This window comes from Anabas testudineus, chromosome 11, assembly GCF_900324465.2.
Source record: "Anabas testudineus chromosome 11, fAnaTes1.2, whole genome shotgun sequence".
Classification (NCBI taxonomy): Eukaryota; Metazoa; Chordata; class Actinopteri; order Anabantiformes; family Anabantidae; genus Anabas; species Anabas testudineus.
The window spans coordinates 4,865,770-4,886,667 of record NC_046620.1 but is presented as its reverse complement, the minus strand read 5'-3'; the positions used below and the strand labels follow the sequence as shown (position 1 = coordinate 4,886,667).

The 20,898-nt window shown below is 42.0% G+C and overlaps 1 protein-coding gene across 1 annotated transcript in view; it reads left to right on the top strand.

The window, feature by feature from the left end:
* The first annotated feature begins 6,191 nt into the window (after nt 1–6,191).
* The window catches only part of LOC113153626 (microtubule-actin cross-linking factor 1, isoforms 1/2/3/5-like), a 106,973-nt gene continuing 92,266 nt past the window's right edge, over nt 6,192–20,898 (top strand). Inside the window, exon 1 of the mRNA XM_026347310.1 lies at nt 6,192–6,426. Coding sequence (XP_026203095.1) covers nt 6,204–6,426 — 223 coding nt within the window. The 5' untranslated portion in view covers nt 6,192–6,203. The remainder of the gene's footprint in view (nt 6,427–20,898) is intronic.

The following is a 20,898-nucleotide window of genomic DNA, read 5'->3' as shown; positions in this document are numbered from 1 at the left end:
CCAAACCTAAAACCTGCACAGCCTGTGAAGATAATCACGTTAAACCAACCTGACTCTGCACATGAGCTTCATCCATAACGTGTTCAACACTGTTGCTTTACTGACATTCACTGAATAAGATGCACTGGATGGTTTCACATGTTAGAGCTGAACATCATCCTATTCCCGAAGCCTCCGCTCGTGATTTGTGTGCTGGAGGGCTGGACACTCGGTCACAGCGGGTTTCTGGGTCGTGAGAAGGCTGTGGAGGTTGTTCCCACTAATGAGAGACTGGGCAGCATTTATTCTGCAGCTCCCGTCACAAACGGATAAATGTGATTAGTTGTTGTTGTTCAGCCGAACAGCGGCGGTGTGTTGGACAAAGAGCCCCGTGCTTCCAGTGGGCTCCTGCGTGCACGCAGCGTTTGCTGGTCTCAGTGTCTGATGTCCATTCATGCACAAACATTCTCCTCTTCACACCAGAAGAGACAGGCAGACAATCAGACAGACAGGCAGAAAGGCATGCGCGTAAAAATGGTGCCATGAAACACCAGCTGCACATATAACACACACCTCAGGAGATGTTGCCTGTATCGATTCGTGCAATCCCTGCAGCAAATAACATGCACAGACCCTCCACCATCATCATCATCATCATCATCATCATCATCACCTCCACCTCTATCTCCTCCTCCAACTGCACACTGTGCATCCTCCTGGGCTTCATCCCTGCAGGCTTCCTGTCTGTGTGGAAGACCTCAGTGATATTGAAGGTGCAGCCACAGAGAGAGTGAGAGAAGCTAGATTCAGGGCTCCCCTCCCGCTGCTTGGCACCAGATGGTCAAACACACATCTCCCTCCAGCCTTATGTTGAACCTTCTCCAGTCAGATCTGAGACGTACAGTTAAACACAGCACGTCTATTCATAATGAATGACCTTAGTGAGATTAGATTATTAAGTTGGTCTCTGTCACCATCTTCTTCTCTGCACAGACACACGACCGTCAGACTCAGTCGTCCGCTGCTGGAGCTGGTTTATTATTTAATTTCATTAGAAGTTAATGTGCAAACAGCATCATGAATCATGGGGATAATCAGTTTTACTTAAATGACTTAACATTCCTCACTGTAATAGTACACATAACTGTAATAGTTTCACATGCTGCTGCAACTAATTTTATTTTCATTAATCTTCTTTACATTTATTGATTAGTTACTAAACAGAAAATAGAGAAAAATCCCCATAAGTGGTTAAAGCCAAACTCCAAACTGAGCTTCAAATTGAAATATACTGAAGTGACAATGAAATAAGACAGAAGATGATTCTCTGCCATGTGAAACATTTGTGAAAAACACGCTTTTTAATTGTTTTTGGAACATCGAAGCTCCTACAAATCAAGGTGATGTGTATTTCTCCCAATCAATAAGTCAAAATCCAGAGATATTCAACTTGAACTGAACCAAAACAGAGAAAAGCAGCAAACTCTCATATTTAAAAGGTCAGAGTCAGTAAACATTCAGCACTTTTCAATCAATCGGTGCCTTAAATTGTTTCTTAATTTTCCCTGATGTCAACTAATTCATTGGTTTCCAACATTTTCAGCTTGTAGTTCCTATAAAATGAAGCAACATCTAGTTGTTGTGACTTTGTGAAATGTGTATTTTATTCTCTCCTTCCCACTTCACATAACCTCCCACATTGATCTTGTTACCCTCTGTCGTGCTGGGTTTCCCTCAGCTTGGACACTGACACATGACGAACACCTCTTTTTTAAAATCCTGTATGGCCTCTGTCGTCCTTCTGTCCTGTGTCTGTCTCGCTAAGAGCCTCGTTGGTATGCACAGAGCATCTTATCGTGAATGAAAGCAGCAGAGGAGAAACTCAAAGAAACGAGTGAGCTGTAAATATTGATCAGACTGTTTGATGGCTGTGTGATGACACATGATCGCAGCACAACGCCGTCTTCTCTCTCTGTCTGTCACTTGTTATCCCAGTCACACACTTTTCTATCTCCATCAGCCTCTCGTTCATTCTCGTGCCCCTTTTTCCCCTCTCTCACATTAATTAACTCTGTCCCTGTCCGGTCATGCTGAGTAGTGAGCTACAGTTGCCAAGCCAGTTAATCTCTGTCTGTGTTTATGTATGCATGCTTTTCTGTGCATGTGCTGTGTATTAATGCATGTGTGTGTGTGTGTGTGTGTGTGTGTGCGTGGGGGAGCTGAGTCTAGCCGTTCATTTATCCAGTCAGTCAGTGTTACTCATCATGACCACGGGCTGCGTATTAAGGGGAGGAACATTCATCCCTGACTTACTATCTACACTTATAATTACTGACGCAACAAGTGGGCTTCTTAGCTTTAAGTGCAAAACGAAGAAGTTTAACCCAGCTACGCATCCGCTCCTGCATTTTTCCAGGGCAGAAATCTAGATTAGCTGCTTCATGAATTTGAAGTGACACCTGATAAAATGGGCAAAGCTGAATTTATTATAATTACAATTAGCAGTTGTGGGTTTGCAGCTGTTTTCTTTGCACCATGTGGGAGATGTCATCGCTGTTAGATCTGAGGCTAATTTTGACATCTTTTCACTCTTCACTTTAAATATCAACGTAACAGGAAATGTATGAAGCGATATCATGTTAATTACTGAGGTACAGCCTGGTATAAACAGTGGATATATTGAGGTAATAATGTGGGAACCAAACAACAAGTGTGGTAGTTTCTGTGTAATGTATCTACCAGTGGCCGTATGATGTGAACATGGCTCAAAACTACATTACGTGTCCTTTTTTCCTTTGTATTGTAGAAATATGCTGCATTCATCTTCATGCAGAAAGGTTCTGTCAAACCTCTGTGACTACATCTGACGAAGACACTTTGTCTTCCTAACCAGTCAGAGAATCCAGTCCCTTCTGCTCGACAGGCACATTGTTCTAGCGTTTTTATTTATTGTAGTTTTATAATGAGTAACACCTGAAGAATCGAACGTTGTCTCTGTTGAATGTCAGTGAAACTCTCTCTCCATCGACTTTCACTGACAGTTACAGTCGTTACTCTGCAAACGTCCGTTTTCTCTTTCTCTGTCTCCCTGATTCTCGTCTCACGTCTTCTCTCCGTCCTTCTTAACCTGCTCCTTGGATTCGTCCACTGCTGCCTCTGCATCTCTGTCAACGTCTTTCTGTTTCATGTCACTTTCTCTTCACCTCGTCTTTTGTTTTATGGCACACATTCAAACACACCGGCCCGACTCCGAGCTGTGGGAACAGGCTGTGTCCATGTAAATCCTGGCTGTCAGTGATAAGTCAGGCGAGTCCAGTGCCCTGCATCTGCGTGGGGTCTGATGCAGGAGCTGCACATTGTCACAGGAAGAGCCAGGAGCCAAGATCCCTGCACGAATATATGTGTGTTTGCTGCATGTTTGCTTACGTTCTGTATATTAACCTACAGTATATTAGTCAAAATCAATATCCTTCAGTAGTATGAGTTTTTAATCTATCATAATTTGAATTACTTTACACATTAGTTAGTTAATAAAAGAATTATTACTCGCAGCCTGTGAACAAAGTAACTGTAGTCTAACGTCTGAGTGTGTGCTCATGGAGAAAAACCTTAAGAGCCAGGAGGTGATCTCACTCTGTGTCACACTGTGCTTCTCCAGTGTTTCTGCTGGTACTTTCTTTTTCTTCAAAGGCGTCTTTTTGCCTTCACAGAGCTGTAATAACACGGTGCGGCTTTGAAGCCTCCATCCACACTCTATTTATAAAATCGCTAGTTGCAGTGGCACTGACTCACTGTCAGCAAGCAGCAGGGAACCAGGCTCAGAAACACACTCAGAAACACCAGCACCAGGACAGAAAGACGCAACCACACACTGGAGAACCGCGGTGGATTCTGGGAAGGTTTTAACCTCCTCCCAGAGGCGTTGCTGTGGAAACGAGGATTCAGGAAGTGGGGTTTTGCCAGCGATTTAGTCGGGGGCCAGCAGCGGGAGGAGGATGAGTGTTGGCAGCAGGAGTACAAATCCCAGCCGTTGTGTTGGACTCGCACGTCGTGCACTCAAACATTCCCACCGTGTGGCCACCGCTCAGGTCACACCACGGTTTAGTCCGCTGCAGCATCGGGGGAAAGAAAGACAGAGCTGCTGCTGGCTCTCTTTGCCACACAACAGAAGTTAGTTTCTAAATAGCACAAGCACAGGTTGGAGGTTTAGCTGGTTATTTGCTGAGAGCAGTTTCTCAGAAGCCGGAGTGACTGTTTTTTTGTCTTTACTGTTAATGGATGACTTGTAACTGTGAATCCAGCCTGTCTGGATTTTGGGGCTTTTATTCTGAAAGCGTTTGTGTCTATATAGAGGAAACCAACTGAAGCCTTAGTGATGTGAGTTCTTCTTCAATACTGTAGCCCCAACGGCAAATAAAGTCTGCTCAAATGTAAATCGGTCCCTGCTGGATCTCACAGACTACATTGTGATGAATTGTATGTTTTAGTAATTTATTGTATAAGTTATATGTTGTCCTCAAGATTCATTATTACAGTAGAAAAGTGTTTGTCAAGTCACCACAATGCTGCACGATGCCAAACAGTTCACACCCACTTTCGTGCAGAACATCATAGAGTTGCACTGTGTGGTCCTTAGAAGTAATTTACTTCATGTAAATTTCAAGGTCAGTTGGTTAAATTTCTTCATTAGTGGGATTGCAGTTTCAGTATTATCAGCAGAGGTGGCTGATTAATAAACTTACAGAACGTCAGACAAATGAATCCTAGATCAGTCCCAGAGCTGCAATGACTGGGGGTGGGATCCTAATGTTGTCAATAAATGTAGATTAAAGAATTTGTACCTTGTTTTTATTGTAAGAGATGAAATGAACACATTTCTTTCAGCTGGTTCAGTCTCAGGGTCCTGATATTGTGCTTGTTTTCTCACTCGAAAATCTAGTGAAATCGATTTGTGGAGTTTTTATTTGAGAAAACTCAATTTTTAAAGAAGTGATCTTGAAGCAGTTTTGGATGTTTTGAATAAGAGACAGAGCAGAATAAAAGAAAACCTGGCACAAAGTTGAGTGGACTCAAACTCACAGCACTGCTGGGACGGTTTATAGTGAAGCCAATAAAAGTCAATTCATTCTCTCAGGACATTGGTGTGCTGAGGTTAGAGGTATTGATTCAGTGATGGACAGATTAGAGAATCAGGTCCCAAGAGTCGACACACACACACACACACACACACACACACACACACACACACACACACACGCAACATCACTTTGTTTGTCTTCATTATAATTGATAGAAACTAAATTTAAAATGAATGTCAATAAACTGAGTGTAAGGATGCAACAGATAGAAGGAAGAAAGGAAGGGCAGATGGAAAGCGAGACAAAGAAAGAGAGGGAAGCTCTCTCCTGTCTCACTGACATATTGACTCTGTTTTAAAAATAGAAACACTAGACAAGCTCTGAAATCTCATCTCTCTCCTTTTCTCTTTGTCTTGGCCAAGTGTAGCCACTTTTTTTGGGTTTTAATCATACGATGCAGCTCTGAAGGAAACTCGGCTTCTATTTTAAATGAGCACTTTTACATCATGTTGTATGTTTTTGCAGGAGGTTAAACGTATAAAGACATCACACCATAGCTTTTTCAGTTGCTGTAACACATTGTGTAGTTTGGTCTGTTTCTCATTTAGTTCCTTTCATAAGACCACCGTCACACAGCGTACATTTTTATTACCTTATCACATCTTAGCTCATGGAATAATTGTGTCTTCTTGGCATCTGAAGAGCCTTTTTGCCATTTTGTCACACAACTAAGAACTGAAGGGAAACCCCCTTATCTTAGTACTGCACATTCAGTTTTCAGACGATCTGACTGTGGTGATGAAAAGCTGTAGCAGTCAGGGATATAAATGATATGTCTTTAATTACCATCTAGACACGACGTTGCAGTCCTCCTTCACTTCTTCCTGATAAATGCATTATTACTGTTACTCTGCTGTTACTGTGAAACTCTGCATCATTCTTGACCCCCGTGTGATCTCACAGTGATGAATAATACAGTGTCTCCACTTTGTCTAAAGCTCCTTCATCTCTTTTTTCCCCCCACACTTCTTCTTCCTCTCCTTTCTCTTGACCTTGTTTCGCCTTCCCGCCCCCACTGCTCTCCTCCTTCCTTCCCTCGTACCCTCTCCTTCTTCGCCCCTCTCCTCTGTGCAGCCCTAAATTGAGATGGAGTCGTCAGACGATGACACTCTCAGTGAGCGTTCCTGCGTCAGCGAGCCGTCTTTCCGGAGCGAACGTTCAGGGGGGTCATTGTCCCCGTGTCCATCAGGACCTGTGGGGCCACCAGGAGATACTTTGCCATGGAACTTGTCTAAACATGAGAGGAGGAAGAGGAAGAGCCAGGATTCAGTGCTGGACCCAGCAGAGAGGGCAGTGGTTCGTGTCGCAGGTAAGAGTTCAAAGTTCACGCTCTGAGCACTAAAACATGAGCTCTACTAAATCTCAACCATATAGTTCATATTGTCATAGTTGTCATTTAAAGTGCAAATAGGTGGAGTTATGATGTGGTTTTATTGTCTGCATCCTCACATGCAGAGGCCAGAGGTCAAGGTTAGGAGCTACTCATCACTTCCCTAACCCCTCTGTGCTGCAGTCTTTTCACACAGACTCCTCCCTTTCTCCTCTTTAACTGGCAGTAACAGAAGATGGAGGAGAAAATGTAGGTTACGCAGCTCTCTGGAGAAGCCAGGGTTCCCCTGCTCGAGTAACGAGACACTCGTAGCACACTAATAGCTTTCCATTTTTTAGTAGAAGGATGCAAGAATTGCTGCTTGATGATTGAGGCTGAGTGCTGCTTCCTCATCCTCTGTGGCTTTTCCTCCAATATCATCTCACAATTGTGCTGATTATTTACTGTTTGATGCTTTTATTACATAAAAACATGCAGGCAGATGAATAACCTGCCCTCCAGGCTTCTGTGCCCCTATTCCAGTGGATTCAACAACACAGTGAGCTCCAGTCACTTACAGTAGAGCATCAACATTTGAGTAAAGTAACAGCACTGTAAACTTGACTGTATGGATTTAAGATGTTATTGAATCAGGACAGATGTATACTCAGTGTGTTTCATTGGGATTTTTGCAAGCTTCCTTCACGAGGGATATTTTAAGGTTTGATCTGCGGTTTATCCGCTCACACTAGAGGCCTGTGTGGTGTTTCTGACATTTCTGCCTTCACAATGTGCCACATTTACAGCTGGTTTAAGTTACGCTTTCAGTTGATTCTCCTCTTTCCTAAATCTCTCGGTAAATGCTTGGAGGGACGATATACAGTTTGTTTGAGCAAAGACGTCGGCTGCTGCAACAGCGCTGCAACTACAGGACGTTATATTTGATTTAAACTAACATACTCAGTTCAGTTTCACCAATTCAGGGCTGAATGTGAGTGAAAAGCTCTCGGAGCAAGAAAACTATTTCATGCTGAGTGAAAGAGAAGAGAGCAAAATTAGATGTTGATGCAAGAAAAAAGGACAGTGTGTGAATGTGTGTGTGTGCTAGAGAAGATGATAATGGAGAGAATATGGAGAATTTGTGCAAGAGAGTGTGTGTGAATGTTAAGTGTTTCTGGCACTGTGTTTGTCACATGACTCAATTTGAAAGTGAAGTGTGCAATAATTATAGATTGAAGGAGGGGAAAATAAAAAATGAGTAAAGGTTCAACATACAGTAACGTGAAAAATGAAAATCAAGCAGATCACATTGAGAGAAAAGTGCAAAACTACTTTAACAAACAGACACGTTATTTTTTATATTTATCCTTTTTTATGTCTTTTGGATAAACATGCATGTGCTGGAAATTCACAGCTGTGCTGCAGGTTGGACACCACGAGTGTGTGTGTGTTTGAGAATATGTGTGTGTGTTACCAACAGCGTAACGGTTCTAAAAGGGTGAAGAAAAATAATTTAAACATCATTATGTGCAATTATTAAAGCAGACAGGGAGGTTTCCTGGCAGCACCTTTGGGCTGAGTCAGCGAGTCAGACTTGTTGATGTGGAGATCATACGGTTCTGACGGCAGCAGGTAGCGGCTCAGTTGATGTTGGTGCTGTCACAAACCACCCGGGGGTTTAAACATAGGCGACACCTTGCTAACACTGCCAGTATGGAGGAGTCTGAAGAGGAGTGTGAAGTCTCCTTGGCAAACATTTCTGAAAGCTGCTGATTTGTAGGAGAAATACGGTTTAAGTATGTTTTCCCAAAATAAAACATACTCTTCACCTCCAGCCCAGTTTATTGTGGCATCACAAATAAAGTAGCATTTATTCAAATAACCACAGACCTTAAATATAATAACTCAGATGCTTATGTATCTGATGGTTTAAATCCTCTAATGTCTCTTTTGACTTGCCCCAACTAGCAACACAGGAGTCTCTCTGTAACAGTGACTCTGACAAATCTGCTCTGTAAGCACAGAGTGATTCAGTCAAAGCTCACGTTTCTGGAAACAACCGCTAACTCTCAGGCGTGTCGAGTGCTCAGACATGCGTGAAGCCTATTGTGATGATATTATATTTCACATAATATAGACAACGTGTTTACACCTCGATTTCAGTTCAGTCAGGAATGTGGTAAAGGAATCCATTAGGCTGCTTTTACCAGTAGGTCACACTGGTTACAGTTTCTATATGCAGGATAAGTAACAGTAGAAAATGTTTATTGATCAAGAAGATAGACGTGTGGCACGCTGTTGTCCTGTTATTCACACTGCTCTGCTGCCCGCTGAGCATGAATGTCAGTGAAATCATCCAAAAGCTGCTGGAGTTTCTGTTCATGGCAGCAAGAGATTCAAAAATCACCCTCTGTAAATCGGAGACAATAAACCCTACATGTAAGGAGAGAAGATTGTCAGGTGGCAAATGCTGAGCAACAAATAAAGACAGGATGGATTTTCAATTCACAAACATTTTATTAACTAAATGTAAACAAAGGTAGCAATGTTACAAGTACATTCAACCATATGAATAATTAGATTAGTCTACACATCTGTTTTCAACCTCATGAATATAATAATAACATTTACTAACATTAACATGCAGTGGGGTTTAAAATGATGTTCAGATGACACCACAGTGGATATAATCAGCTCTTTGTAAACTGGTTCTGTTGCATATTCTGACCTTATCTCAGACTTTCAATATTTGTATACAGTTATATATTTATAAAATATAAGTTAAAGTTCAGATTCATCGCTGCTGTTTGTGGATTGAAAATGCATTTGTAAGCACCACAACATCCTCCTGAATCATCATACACTTGTATTGGATTAATTAAAAACACTCAATTATGTTTCAATAATAGTTTTCTGCAAGACAAGCAAAACAAAAAACAAAAACACGACAGAGGAAAAGTGTGAGTAATGCACTGTAACTGTGTGTTTCTGTGTCACACTGCTGCAGTAATAATTTATTCACATGAACATCAGGACCCCAGACGTCTGTGCCTGCATGTAACTTAGTCGTCCACCATCCCGCCTGCTGCTCCTCCCTCCATATTTATTTCTCTACAGGCAGCTAAAAGGAAGCCTCAGCCCAAGGCCCAGCATACTCCCCTGTTGCCATAACGACGTGGTCTCCTCTGTAGCCATGGTTACAAAAGGCGAGGACAAGCAATGGCGGCGGGGGTGAGAGAGTCTGACACTGGAAATAAAAGGAGGGAAAAAGCAAATAGTGAAAGAGGGAGAGTGTCAGAATTTTAATTTGGAGCAGGAGAAAAGAGAAGTTTGTAAAAGAAGAGAAAGAGAAAGGAGTGAATGATCGAGTCCGTTTAGAAAAGGTAATGAAGAGAGGAGAGAAATGGAGTTGGAGAAAGGGAGGGGGGAGGTAAGAGAGGCAATAAGGGCAAGGTTCAAAGAGGAGGGGAAAAGAAAGACGACTTTTAACTAAAGATGAGGGCGAGGGAGGTCATAAAACAGAAAGAGAAAGAATGAGGGATTAAAAATGAACCAGAGGTGAGACCGAGGAATGGGTGGAGGGAGGATAACAGAAGGAAAACCAAAGATGAGGTTGAAAGAAAAACGTTGAAGCACGGGGAGTTAAGGTTTAAAGAGTAAGAAAGGTTTGTGGTGCAGAGAAGGAATGAGGAATTCACATTAAAATGCAGGAGGGACAGAGAAGCAGTGAGAGAAAAGGGAGAGACTGCACAGAAAGGGAGGACATAAAGACAGAGGGTCTTTACATCCACGATTACGTTATTTTACACGTTTTCTAAGACATTAAGTAAAATATGGGACAAAACATGTTGTCTCTCAGGTGATCTAGTCCACTTCCTGTTTCTGGGTTACATGCTGGACTCCTGCTGAGACTGCGACCGAATCTAAACTTATGAAAAGAGTAGGATGTCAGGATGTGGATGTTACTCATGAGTCTTTCTCAGGCTGTTGTTGACATTTTAACTGCAGCACACTGTTATTTTAAGCTTTAGCAGAAGTTGCAGTTGTTTTCTGCAGCCACTAATCCAAGTCACACACATTTTACAGTAGATTTGCTCTGCTCTGATCTGCTCTCCACTTGTTATTTGGGGCACTGAGCTGCTTTATTAGGCTGTAATTCAAACAAAAATACAGTCATGGATTATCAGATCACATTGATCTATGTTCAAGATATCGTTCGGCTCTTTTATAGATGACCGATTCTTCCAGTGAGGCTAAATTGTTTTATATAAACTGTGAATGTGAAATATTTGTCGGGGAGCTGAGGGGAGTTTCTGGTTTTAAAGCACGAGTTAGGAGTCCTGAAGGAGTAGTGAGGCTCTGCTCCTCAGGCGTTGGCTTTGCTGATGTGTTGAGGACTGTATGTCCTTTTGGCTGACAGAGCACATTCACTGTGCAGCTGGACTCTGCATGACAGCACAGACGCACAACAACCACAACAACACACACTCTCACATACATATAGAAACATGCCTACACACAGCTGCAGAAGGAAAACAGAGAGTGACCCATAGAGGCACAGCATTCATTTATTTAACAGACACGCATTTACTACTTTTATTGGTGTTTACAGCTGCCACCACGAGGAGTAAAAAATTAAAAAGAAAACTTAAATAAAACAACGAATAGAAGAAAACGTGCACCGTCAGAAAGAGCTGGTGTCAGACTGTACAGTCCACTGTCCACCACTAGGTGGGGATAGGAAGGTTTCACACTCTACTAGATAAAAACACCATCATCATGATTTATCATTTTATCACTGAACTGATCTGTAATCAAATGACACATGTGTAATTAGACTAAAAGATGTTTTTCTCCCATTGTTCTTAATGTTCTGGTGGAAATATTACTGGGACTGCATTAATGGTAACATCTTGACTCTGTTGCAGAAAGCGATTTGTTTCCCTGTAGCTTCTTTCTCCGTCTGCTACCTTGATGTTTGCTCAGTCCTTGAACCCGTGATATGATAAATTCAGAATGTGACCTCCATACTATATGAGGGAGACTCAGCAGTACATCTCCTCACTACTATACTTGAACTTGACTTGAATATTATCTTATCCATACCACTTTATACAGCTTTTTATTGTAATTATTTTTATATTTGTATCTTTTAATAGTCATTTTAGAAAGGTAACCAGCAATATATAAACATGCAAACGTATAAAGGATGAGAGGTGTCCTGTACCACCTCACCTGCTTGTGATGGTGCAGCAGTTCACCATAGTTCTTAACTATTAGCTTCTATTTTGCATATTTCTGCCTGAGGCTTTATGATTCTGACTCTGTGCCTTGTTTTAAGATCATCTTTATGTGGCTCTGTATGCTAAATAACATCATCTGTACCACTACAGTTGAGGCTGCGTTATGAGATCTGTATGCTGAGATTATCTGTTCATGGCTGTTTTAGAGCAGGTTTCTAGTTAGAACCACTAATGTCACAACACAAAGCCCCTGTACACTGGTTTATTTTGCAGTAGGCTTTTGATTAGGACCCAGGAAGCTATGAGACGACAAGGACAGGGAAACTAAATGAGCTCAAAGTGATGCAGAATTACCACAAAGTCAAAAGAAGAGTCATAGAGATGCTCAATAGCTGTAAAAGGACATGAAACTATAACAAAGAGGAACAATATTATTATCATAATATTTGTGTAGAAATAAAGTCAGTGTTTGTTAAACTTTTAAAATTAACTAGGCTACAAAATCCTGTGTATTCTTCTTCTTCTTCTTCTTCTTCTTCTTCTTCTTCTTCTTCTTCTTCTTCTTCTTCTTCGTCTTTTTCTTCTTCTTCTTCTTCTTATTCTTATTCTTATTCTTATTCTTATTATTCTTATTATTCTTATTATTCTTCTTATTATTATTATTCTTATTCTTCTTATTCTTATTATTCTTATTCTTATTATTCTTATTATTCTTCTTCTTCTTATTATTCTTATTCTTATTCTTATTCTTCTTATTCTTCTTATTCTTATTCTTATTCTTCTTCTTCTTATTCTTATTCTTCTTCTTCTTCTTCTTATTCTTCTTATTATTCTTATTCTTATTATTCTTATTATTCTTATTCTTCTTATTCTTATTCTTATTCTTATTATTCTTATTCTTATTATTCTTATTCGTATTGTTATTATTATTCTTATTATTCTTATTCTTATTGTTATTATTGTGTATTGTTCTCTTTAGACGTCTCTGACTTGTTAGCAGTTTGTCCACAGGATGATTTTCTCTCTGCTGTAATTGAGGTTTATATATTTATATAATAATTAATTTAGCTATTTAAGACAAAAATACAAACAAATATCCAGCATATCTGATAATAATAATAATTTACACTTTTAGTTTCCATACTGAGTTGATGGAAGCGACATAAAAACAGGTTTGCAGACTTTTAATGTGTTCATGTTTATTAATTTAATTAGAGTTAATTGTTAATTACTGTAACTGTTGATTTCTTTACACTAGTGTTTTCCATTTGGAATTTATGTCAAAATATAAAATTATAAATAAATATTGACATAAATAAAACAGCCTGACTTTATTTCTACACAGTTTAAAGGAGAAATGATCAATAATGAACTTTTAAAGGTGGATTTAAACCGTTAGAGTCGCTAACGTTAGGCTAACGGAAATTAGCCGTTAGTGCTAATGGAGGTAGTTAGCTTTGGGTCGGTTCATTAATTAACTGGCTGGTTTCATTTCTGACTCTGCTGATAAAATAATATAATTACTGGAAATATTCTGGCCGGGGTTCTGTGGTTCGCTGTCACCGGGCCGTGGCCTCCATCTGGGGGCGCTGCGGCTCCATTTTCACCCCGCCAGCCGTGTAAGCTAGCTAGCTAGCTGCTCCCCAGCGGCTCTTGAAATTCCTGTGGCGGAGGTTCCTGGCGCGGCCAGCAGGGAGGGATGGACAGACACTGCGGGCAGAGCCGCCGAGGAGTCGGACGGTAAACACACACATTCACGGTCAAACGGAGGCGGAGACCGTAACGCCTCGGCTAGAAGCGGCCATTACGGCTGGGAAGCATGTTGGGAGCTCCACCGGCTCGCCTCGGATCCTCGGGACGCCGACACAGCCTTGGAGAGGAAGCCTGAGACTCCGGATACTGTTTCGCCAGGAGCTCCGGCGACTTGGGCACGGAAACGGACACACTGCCCCCCTCTGCGGACACTCACTCGGGGGGTGTATCGTTTACTGGCTCCCTGCCTCACACACATACACACAGGAGGCACAAAAAGCGGCCGTCACCGGGTGGAAGCTGATATTGAAGGAGGGACCGGCCGGAGACGCCACACCGAGCGATGCGGCGGTGTGTTCCCGCACACGGACGCTGACACATCCGGCGATAATGGATAGATAACGTTTATATAACCTTAAGTAGAAAGAATCATTTTAAACTCCTAAAACACGCGTATTCAAAGTTTTAGTTCTTTTTTCTTGGACAAGTGTCCCAAAGGATTATCAAGCCCCGGTTGTGGAGGTGAGCGACGGAGCTTTGTGTGCGTCAATGCATCAGATCCACTGTTGAACTGGGCTCCGACGAGCGGAGAGGGCGGCTTGACGTGCAGCAGCGGACCGGGTCACTGCGGTACTCTGCAGGCCGACCCCTCTCTACTCCCAAGCCGGCTGCACAGCCACCATGGCCGGGTTCGTGCCGGGTCTACTGCCGACAAACCATTCCCAGGAAAAGGCGTTTGCCCAGGCGTACGAAGATGTCCTGGAGCGATATAAAGGTAAAGGGGAGACATGCTGTTTAATATAATGGAGCTAGTGACATGTTTCACTTTATTTATTTACATTTATCTTTAGAGGGGTGTTTAAAGGACTGTTTCAGTGTTTTTGTCAGTGGATTAAACACAGGGCTCACAGTGTGTCCTTCACTGTAAGTTGATCTGTCTGCCAGCTTCATAATCTGGATTCTTTCAGTGTTGATGTTTTGGATAAACAAGGCAGTTCCTCTACCCACACTGCTGCTCTCCTTCTGTATTACAGCAGATTGCATGCCCTGACTCCCCTGTAATGGCTTGTGTGCCTCTGAGACACCAGAGGAAGCGGTCTTGTGAAGTCCCCCTGCCTGCCAGTGTCAGGGAATTTTCCCCACATGGCCTCATGCTTCACCTTTTGTTTGTTTGTCCTGTAAATATCAAAGTGGCTGCTCTGCAAATCAGCGGAAAGGTTGAGTTTGTCCCTGATAGGATTTAGAAACCCCTTTTTTTTAAAGATGACAAAACAAACTTGCTCAAACAGAATGGTTCTTGTTGGGTTACAGCTGACCTCATTCTATGTGCAGCTCTGGTTTTGTTGCTTTGTTACCCCTGCAGCAATCACCACCAGTACTGAGACTTGCTGTTTTATAATCCCAGTGACAGGGCTGCTTTAAAAATGAATGCCTGTACTGAAATTGAGCGAGGGGGTGGTGTGTGTGTGGTGGAGAGGATGGGGGTGCAGACAGCCAATGGACTTGGGTCACATCTGTGAGGCTGGTACTGATGAAAGGAGGCTGTTTTTAAATAATTGATTATTATAATGAAACTAAACTCCTTGGGGTTTGGGGCTTAGCATGAATGTGTAGCTGGCAAGTGTGTGTGTGTGTGTGTGTGTGTGTGTGTGTGTGTGTGTGTGTGTTTGAGAGAGACAGAGACAGGTGGACAAAGACAACACAGAACACAGGATGTGAGGAGGTTTATATGAGCAGATCTTTATTCCTGCAGCATCAAGTATCTGTGCAACCAACCTGTGTAACCACAGAGGAAGAATGCCTTAGGGGGATGTTTCACTGAGTTTGTAGCATCTTTGCTGTGGCAACGCTCGGCCCAGCTCTTGTGATTTGCAGTCCCTGGAATAAGCCTTCTTTTGAAGGCTTTGAACCGTATTGGCCATATCTGAAATATGTCAGAACAAAAGTTTACAGATAACTTCTGGGCTGTTGTAACATACAGATTTTGTCTTGAGACCCACAAAATAGTCTTGTTTACTGCAGCAGGCAGTTAAAAAACATGACTTTATTGCTGAATGTAACAGATCCCACTCATAACTCACAAGCCATATCTGTATCTTATTGATAGACGTTGGTTTAATATTTATCCGTTTGACATTAATCGTTTCCCGTTAGAATAAATCTAAATGGTGAAGCCGGACAAGGCGTTTAAGCTCCATAGGAGGAAGTAGGACCTCCACTAGATCTCTCTTGCTTTCTTTCTCTCACATACAGACTGTAAATTTAGAATGGCTCTACTCCAACACATAGACAGAGTCCATTTCTCAGCCGTTAGTAAAGTGATCGCTCTCCATTTAAGTGCAATTTGTCGATGGCAATCACAGCTCAATTTTATCTGCGAACACAATTGCTTTTACTTCAATAAATAAATAAGGCATTGGAGGTGGTGTGTCCCATGAGAGATTTAATTAAATGCAGGGAATTTAAGCACATTGATTTAAGCAGAGCTGGACACGGGCCCCTGGTGGCTACTAGAAATATCAGCTCTTAATGTCCTGAAAGTCCCCAACTCATCGTCTGTACACCCTCTCTAAGGGTGTGTTGGCGACTGCATACCCACTGCTGGGCCTGTATTTGTCAGGTGCTTTCAGTAAATGGGAAGCTGTTTTGGAAAACTATGTGTAGGCATACACTCAGGACCCATGCTGTTTTAATAGTACACAGGGTACAAATTGAACATTAAACCTACTTATAGTCGGTGTCTGTATGTAGCTAAGATTGTGTATAAGTTTCTAAGTTGCTCCACTCTGTCACAGTGTAGTGCACAGCCTCATGTGAACTGATGACTATGATGTTGCTAATGTGTGTTTTCTGGCCCTGTAAGGTGGTTGGTGTGTCCTCTGTGTTCTGTCACACATCACAGTCACAGCTCACTCTCCTTTGTCAGTGCTATAATGAGGCTGTAACCCTATAGGAGCAGCCTTGTGTCCTCTGGAGTCACTCCACCACAATAGGACTTGTGCTGCTTTATGTCACTGTCTAATCATGTTTAACTCTTTGAAGACTCATAGCGACAACAGCACGCCCACTGTCTTAGACAATATCAAGTTTGACCTGTCATTCATTCATTTTGTCACACATTGTTCTTCCTCTTTCTCAGGCTCTCTCTCCTCTTAGTCTAGATTGTAGTAATTTTCATACACTACTATAAACCTGACCCCATAAACCATTATCCTGTGTGGAAATGTGTGTGAGTCTATTCTCTGTCAGCTGTGTGGTAATCACTTGTCAACTTGAAGTTGTCAGGAAAAATATAAAGAGAAATGAGAACATGTCCTGCTGCTTGGGGCGTCACTTGACTGAAACTGGAGTCTGGACATTTGATACTGCCTAAATCATTCACAAGGGTGGTGGGTTGGTGTGTGTTTGCCTGTGTTTCTATTTGTGTGTATATCTTGTGCTCCTGAGTGTAACTGTAACTGCTGTGTAACAATGACAGGATATCTAAAGCAATAGCAAAAGGGTCATATATGGAAAAACACTGGGATCTGACTCAGAAAACACACACACACACTGAGTCAGTGGAAAACCAGATGGTTGCAGGCAGATTGACAGCAACATTAACATTATTTTTAACTTGAGTATTTCCAAAATCATCATCAAGCAATCACCACACTATGAATTTTTTCTCATTTTATGTTTACTTTTCTTATTCTTTCCTTATTTTTCTAGTAATCCTAATTAGTCATGAGAGCAGCTTAAAAGTTCATTAAAACAGGTAAAACGTCAGACTGTACAGAGCTAAATATAAGAGGGGAAACTTGGAAGGAAACAGAACAATTGGACATTTAGAAGAACAAACGCTCAGGAAACCCACAGTCAGAACTTGGCTCTCTACAAAAATAGACACTAGAAAATGTGCATGTGTCAGAGCTGACATTAGCCATGAAGATGATTTATCCTGTAGGACCAAAAATCAACTCAGTTTCAGTTTGGTTTAACATATCATCATCCTCCGTCTTAGGCTGAGTAAACTGAGCTGTCTGCATCCAGTGTTGAGTGTGTTGAGTAATTAGCAGGGGTAACACTGTAGATCTTTGGCTGAATATGGTGTCACAGTGTTGTCTGTGTACACCTCTAACTCATCAGTCTATTAGCTTTGCCAGCTTGTGGCAGCTCAGTCCTCACGTTGACCTTATATGTTTGTGTGTGTTAGTGGTACAATGGAAACAGCCTCTCTTGTTTTTTCTGCACATCAGAATCAGTGTCTGTGCTGTTTGAAAGTCACATACAGTAAGTTTGCACACACTGTGAATGTAAATCAGCCCTGGCAGTCGCTGTCTCGCACAGAATCATCAGTACTGATGCTGACACACACAGCTGTGCTCTTAAAGAATGTTACTAACAGTAGGTTTGCACCCAAAAGACTGGCTGCTAAAGACTCTTAATTTCAATATAGATAAAACTATCATTTTCTCTATTAAACTTTTTGTTTAGAAAATGCACGTCACTTTGCCACAGCCCAGAGTCACACATTTAGAAAGTCTAGAACTAAATTATATTCTGTGTAAATTGTGTAAAATAGAGGATAAATTTCTGTCTGTCAGGGTCTGGAAGGTGCTAAAATTCACTGTGTTTACTGTATGTGTCTGCACTGCATATGCACCTACAACTAAACTAGCTAATCATTATATACATCGAAGGTATGTAATGTTTAGTGGGTTTTTTTTTGCTTTTTATGCGTCATGCATATGTCTAATGTGTTTGAACACAGCATGTGTGCATCTGTAGTACATTGAATTGGCTTATTGGTTGGACAGTATGCCTGAAGTTGTATGTATGTATGTGTATGCTGCACTCCTGTAATGCTGTACAGCGTCCTTAAAGTCTCTGAGGTCTGTGACCTAGAAAGATGCAGGAAGTCGACAGATCATCAGGAAGTGCTTGGAGTTGAGTGTTTGCTGACGTCTCACATTTTCATGGAATACAGGAAGTAGCAGACTAGTTCAGGACAACTCTTCCTGTCTCTCCAGATATGTTTTTATGTGTACCTACATTTCTGATTCACACGCTGTGGACATACAAAGGACACCTGTTCTCTAACCACCTCATGAGTCCTATTATAAAGCATATCTCCTGCTGCTTTGAATATGCCATCTTTACTGTAGCCTCTCTGTCATGTTTCCTGCCTTTGTCCCTCTGCCTGTGAAATGTCACACTTTTGGACTAATGTGACCCCATTAGAGGTAAAATTAGACCTTGAAGTGTTGAGATTAGATGGCAAGCAAAGTGTGGAAAATTACTCTTGGCCTCTGCAGCTGGTTATTGGATGACGGGTCACTGATACTGGAGGAAATGAAGGACAAATTAGTAAAGATGGAGAGGATGAAGATATGGAAAAGCAGCTGGAAGGGTAGAGTTGATGAGGTGATCTGTGATGGAAGCAGAGGAAGAGCCACAGAACAACGCAGGCTAGAAGACAAAACAACTTAAATGAATATCGGAGAGTGAAGGAAATTACTATAGACATTGAGAGAAGAGAGCCAGACATGCGAGCCATCGGCTGGTCCCAGAGTTGGATCATTACAGCTGGATTTTTCCACGTGGCCTAGTTTTTCCTCTCGCTCCTGTTCTTCTCTCACGGTAGATTTCTGTCCACAAGAACACAACCTCCCTCCTCTTCCTCCTCGTATATCACTCCTGTCTGATGTCTCTCAGTCATCCAGCACAATCTCTGTTTGTCCCTCAGATCACAATTTTTCATCCGCACTGAATAAAAAATTGAACCTAATTAAACTTAAATGATCTCATTAATGCTGTTTCTTTTGTCCTTCTCTGTCTTCATCTGTCACAGTCGAGTTTCCCTTCTCAGCATTGATTTCTCTTCTCTTCCTCCCACCCTCCTTTCATTTTCCTCACATTCTCACTCACTTATTTCATTAGCTCCTCGTCCTTTCACTCTTTCTCTCGTTCCCTCCCTCCTCTTCTCGCTGCTTTCCCACGTTACTTCCTGTTTAGTAACATTCTCCTGCAGCACCTGTCTGTGTCGGCAGGAAAACCAAACGCTGCCAGAGCTGTGACAGGGAAAATCAAATGCTGACCGAGTTTAAAAACTATGCACTGCTGTTTGAGGCAAAGGACGGGGGCCTTCAGGGAAATCAAACACTCCTAGACTTCAGGGTTTTGATGAGAACCCCCTGCACAATTGCTTGTTGTTAATGCATTGAAAATGGAAATTGGAAATGCAGGAAACATTAAGATGAGGGAATTTTTTGCAAGGACATTGCAGCCTATAAATTAAACGGAGGCTGAAAAGCAGTTAACAGCAAGTGTACAAGTTAGAAATAAGAGGTAATCAAACTTTTACAAATGGAGGGAAAAACTTGGCTAATGCTCTTCTGCATATGTAAAACCTGTCACTGTGTCATCTCTCTTTCCTCTTTTCTCCATTTTTGTTCGCTTCCTCTTACTGCTCCCAGCTACTCTCCCCCAGGGTTCTTACATAACCAGCACCCAGCTGATTTTTAGTAAAATAATCAATGAGCTTCATTGTGTACGTGTGTGTGCCAGGGGAGAAAATCAATTCGAATGGTCATGAGGGCCACACCGAGTGAGTGTGAAATATTTCCTGCAATGCATAAATGCGTGAATTGGTGCACATTTGTGTGTGGTAACAGGGGCCCTCTCTTCTCTCTGCAGCACACAGGCTCTGTATTCATGACAGACTGTAACAGTGAAGGGCTGTGTGAATGACCTACATCTTTTGAACTTTTCCTTCCAGTGTTGTTTGGCGGTTGTCGAAGCTCCTAGAGTTTGCACTGAAACAGCAGTTGGATGTTTGTTCCATCTCTGTCTGTGCTTCCGGGATGCTGAATGTAATCGTTACGAAAGGGAGGGGGCATTTCTGGCTGCGAGTTAGTGTGCGCATTCATATGAAGGAAATAAAATAGGTCAAGAATATCAGTAGATGTTGCCACGCATGATGTCACTCTGAGTGTGTGCACACTCTTCAGGATCTTTGGAGATGTGCCTTCAATTGAATCAATAATAAGACTCCAGAAGGAAATAGAAGGAGTGGCACTCTGCTGCTGATCTGACCTTTGTGGCGGGCAAGCACACAAAGTCACATCCTGTCCAGGCTCAGCTGGCCCAGTTAATACACACATCTTGTCCTCTCTGTTTCGACCTCCAGTCCTCACTAACATACTCAAAAATGCTATCCAGAGTAGATGAATTTAGAACAGCAGAGACTCAGCAGAATAACTGGGTGCATGTCTTATTCACGCATCAACAGTGTTTTCTTATACCTGTTTTTTGCTGCCGTCTGTGTAACGGTGTGAGTGCGTTATAACACACTACAGAGCTGTCAAGATGAAGTAGGACGGAGAGAGAGAGACAGTTAATGAATTAATCATGGATGCTGTTCTAAAAGCAATATAGGGGGCAGTGGTTACTGTGCATGAGGCATCGATTGCACGCTGCTGCAAGTGCGTAAATG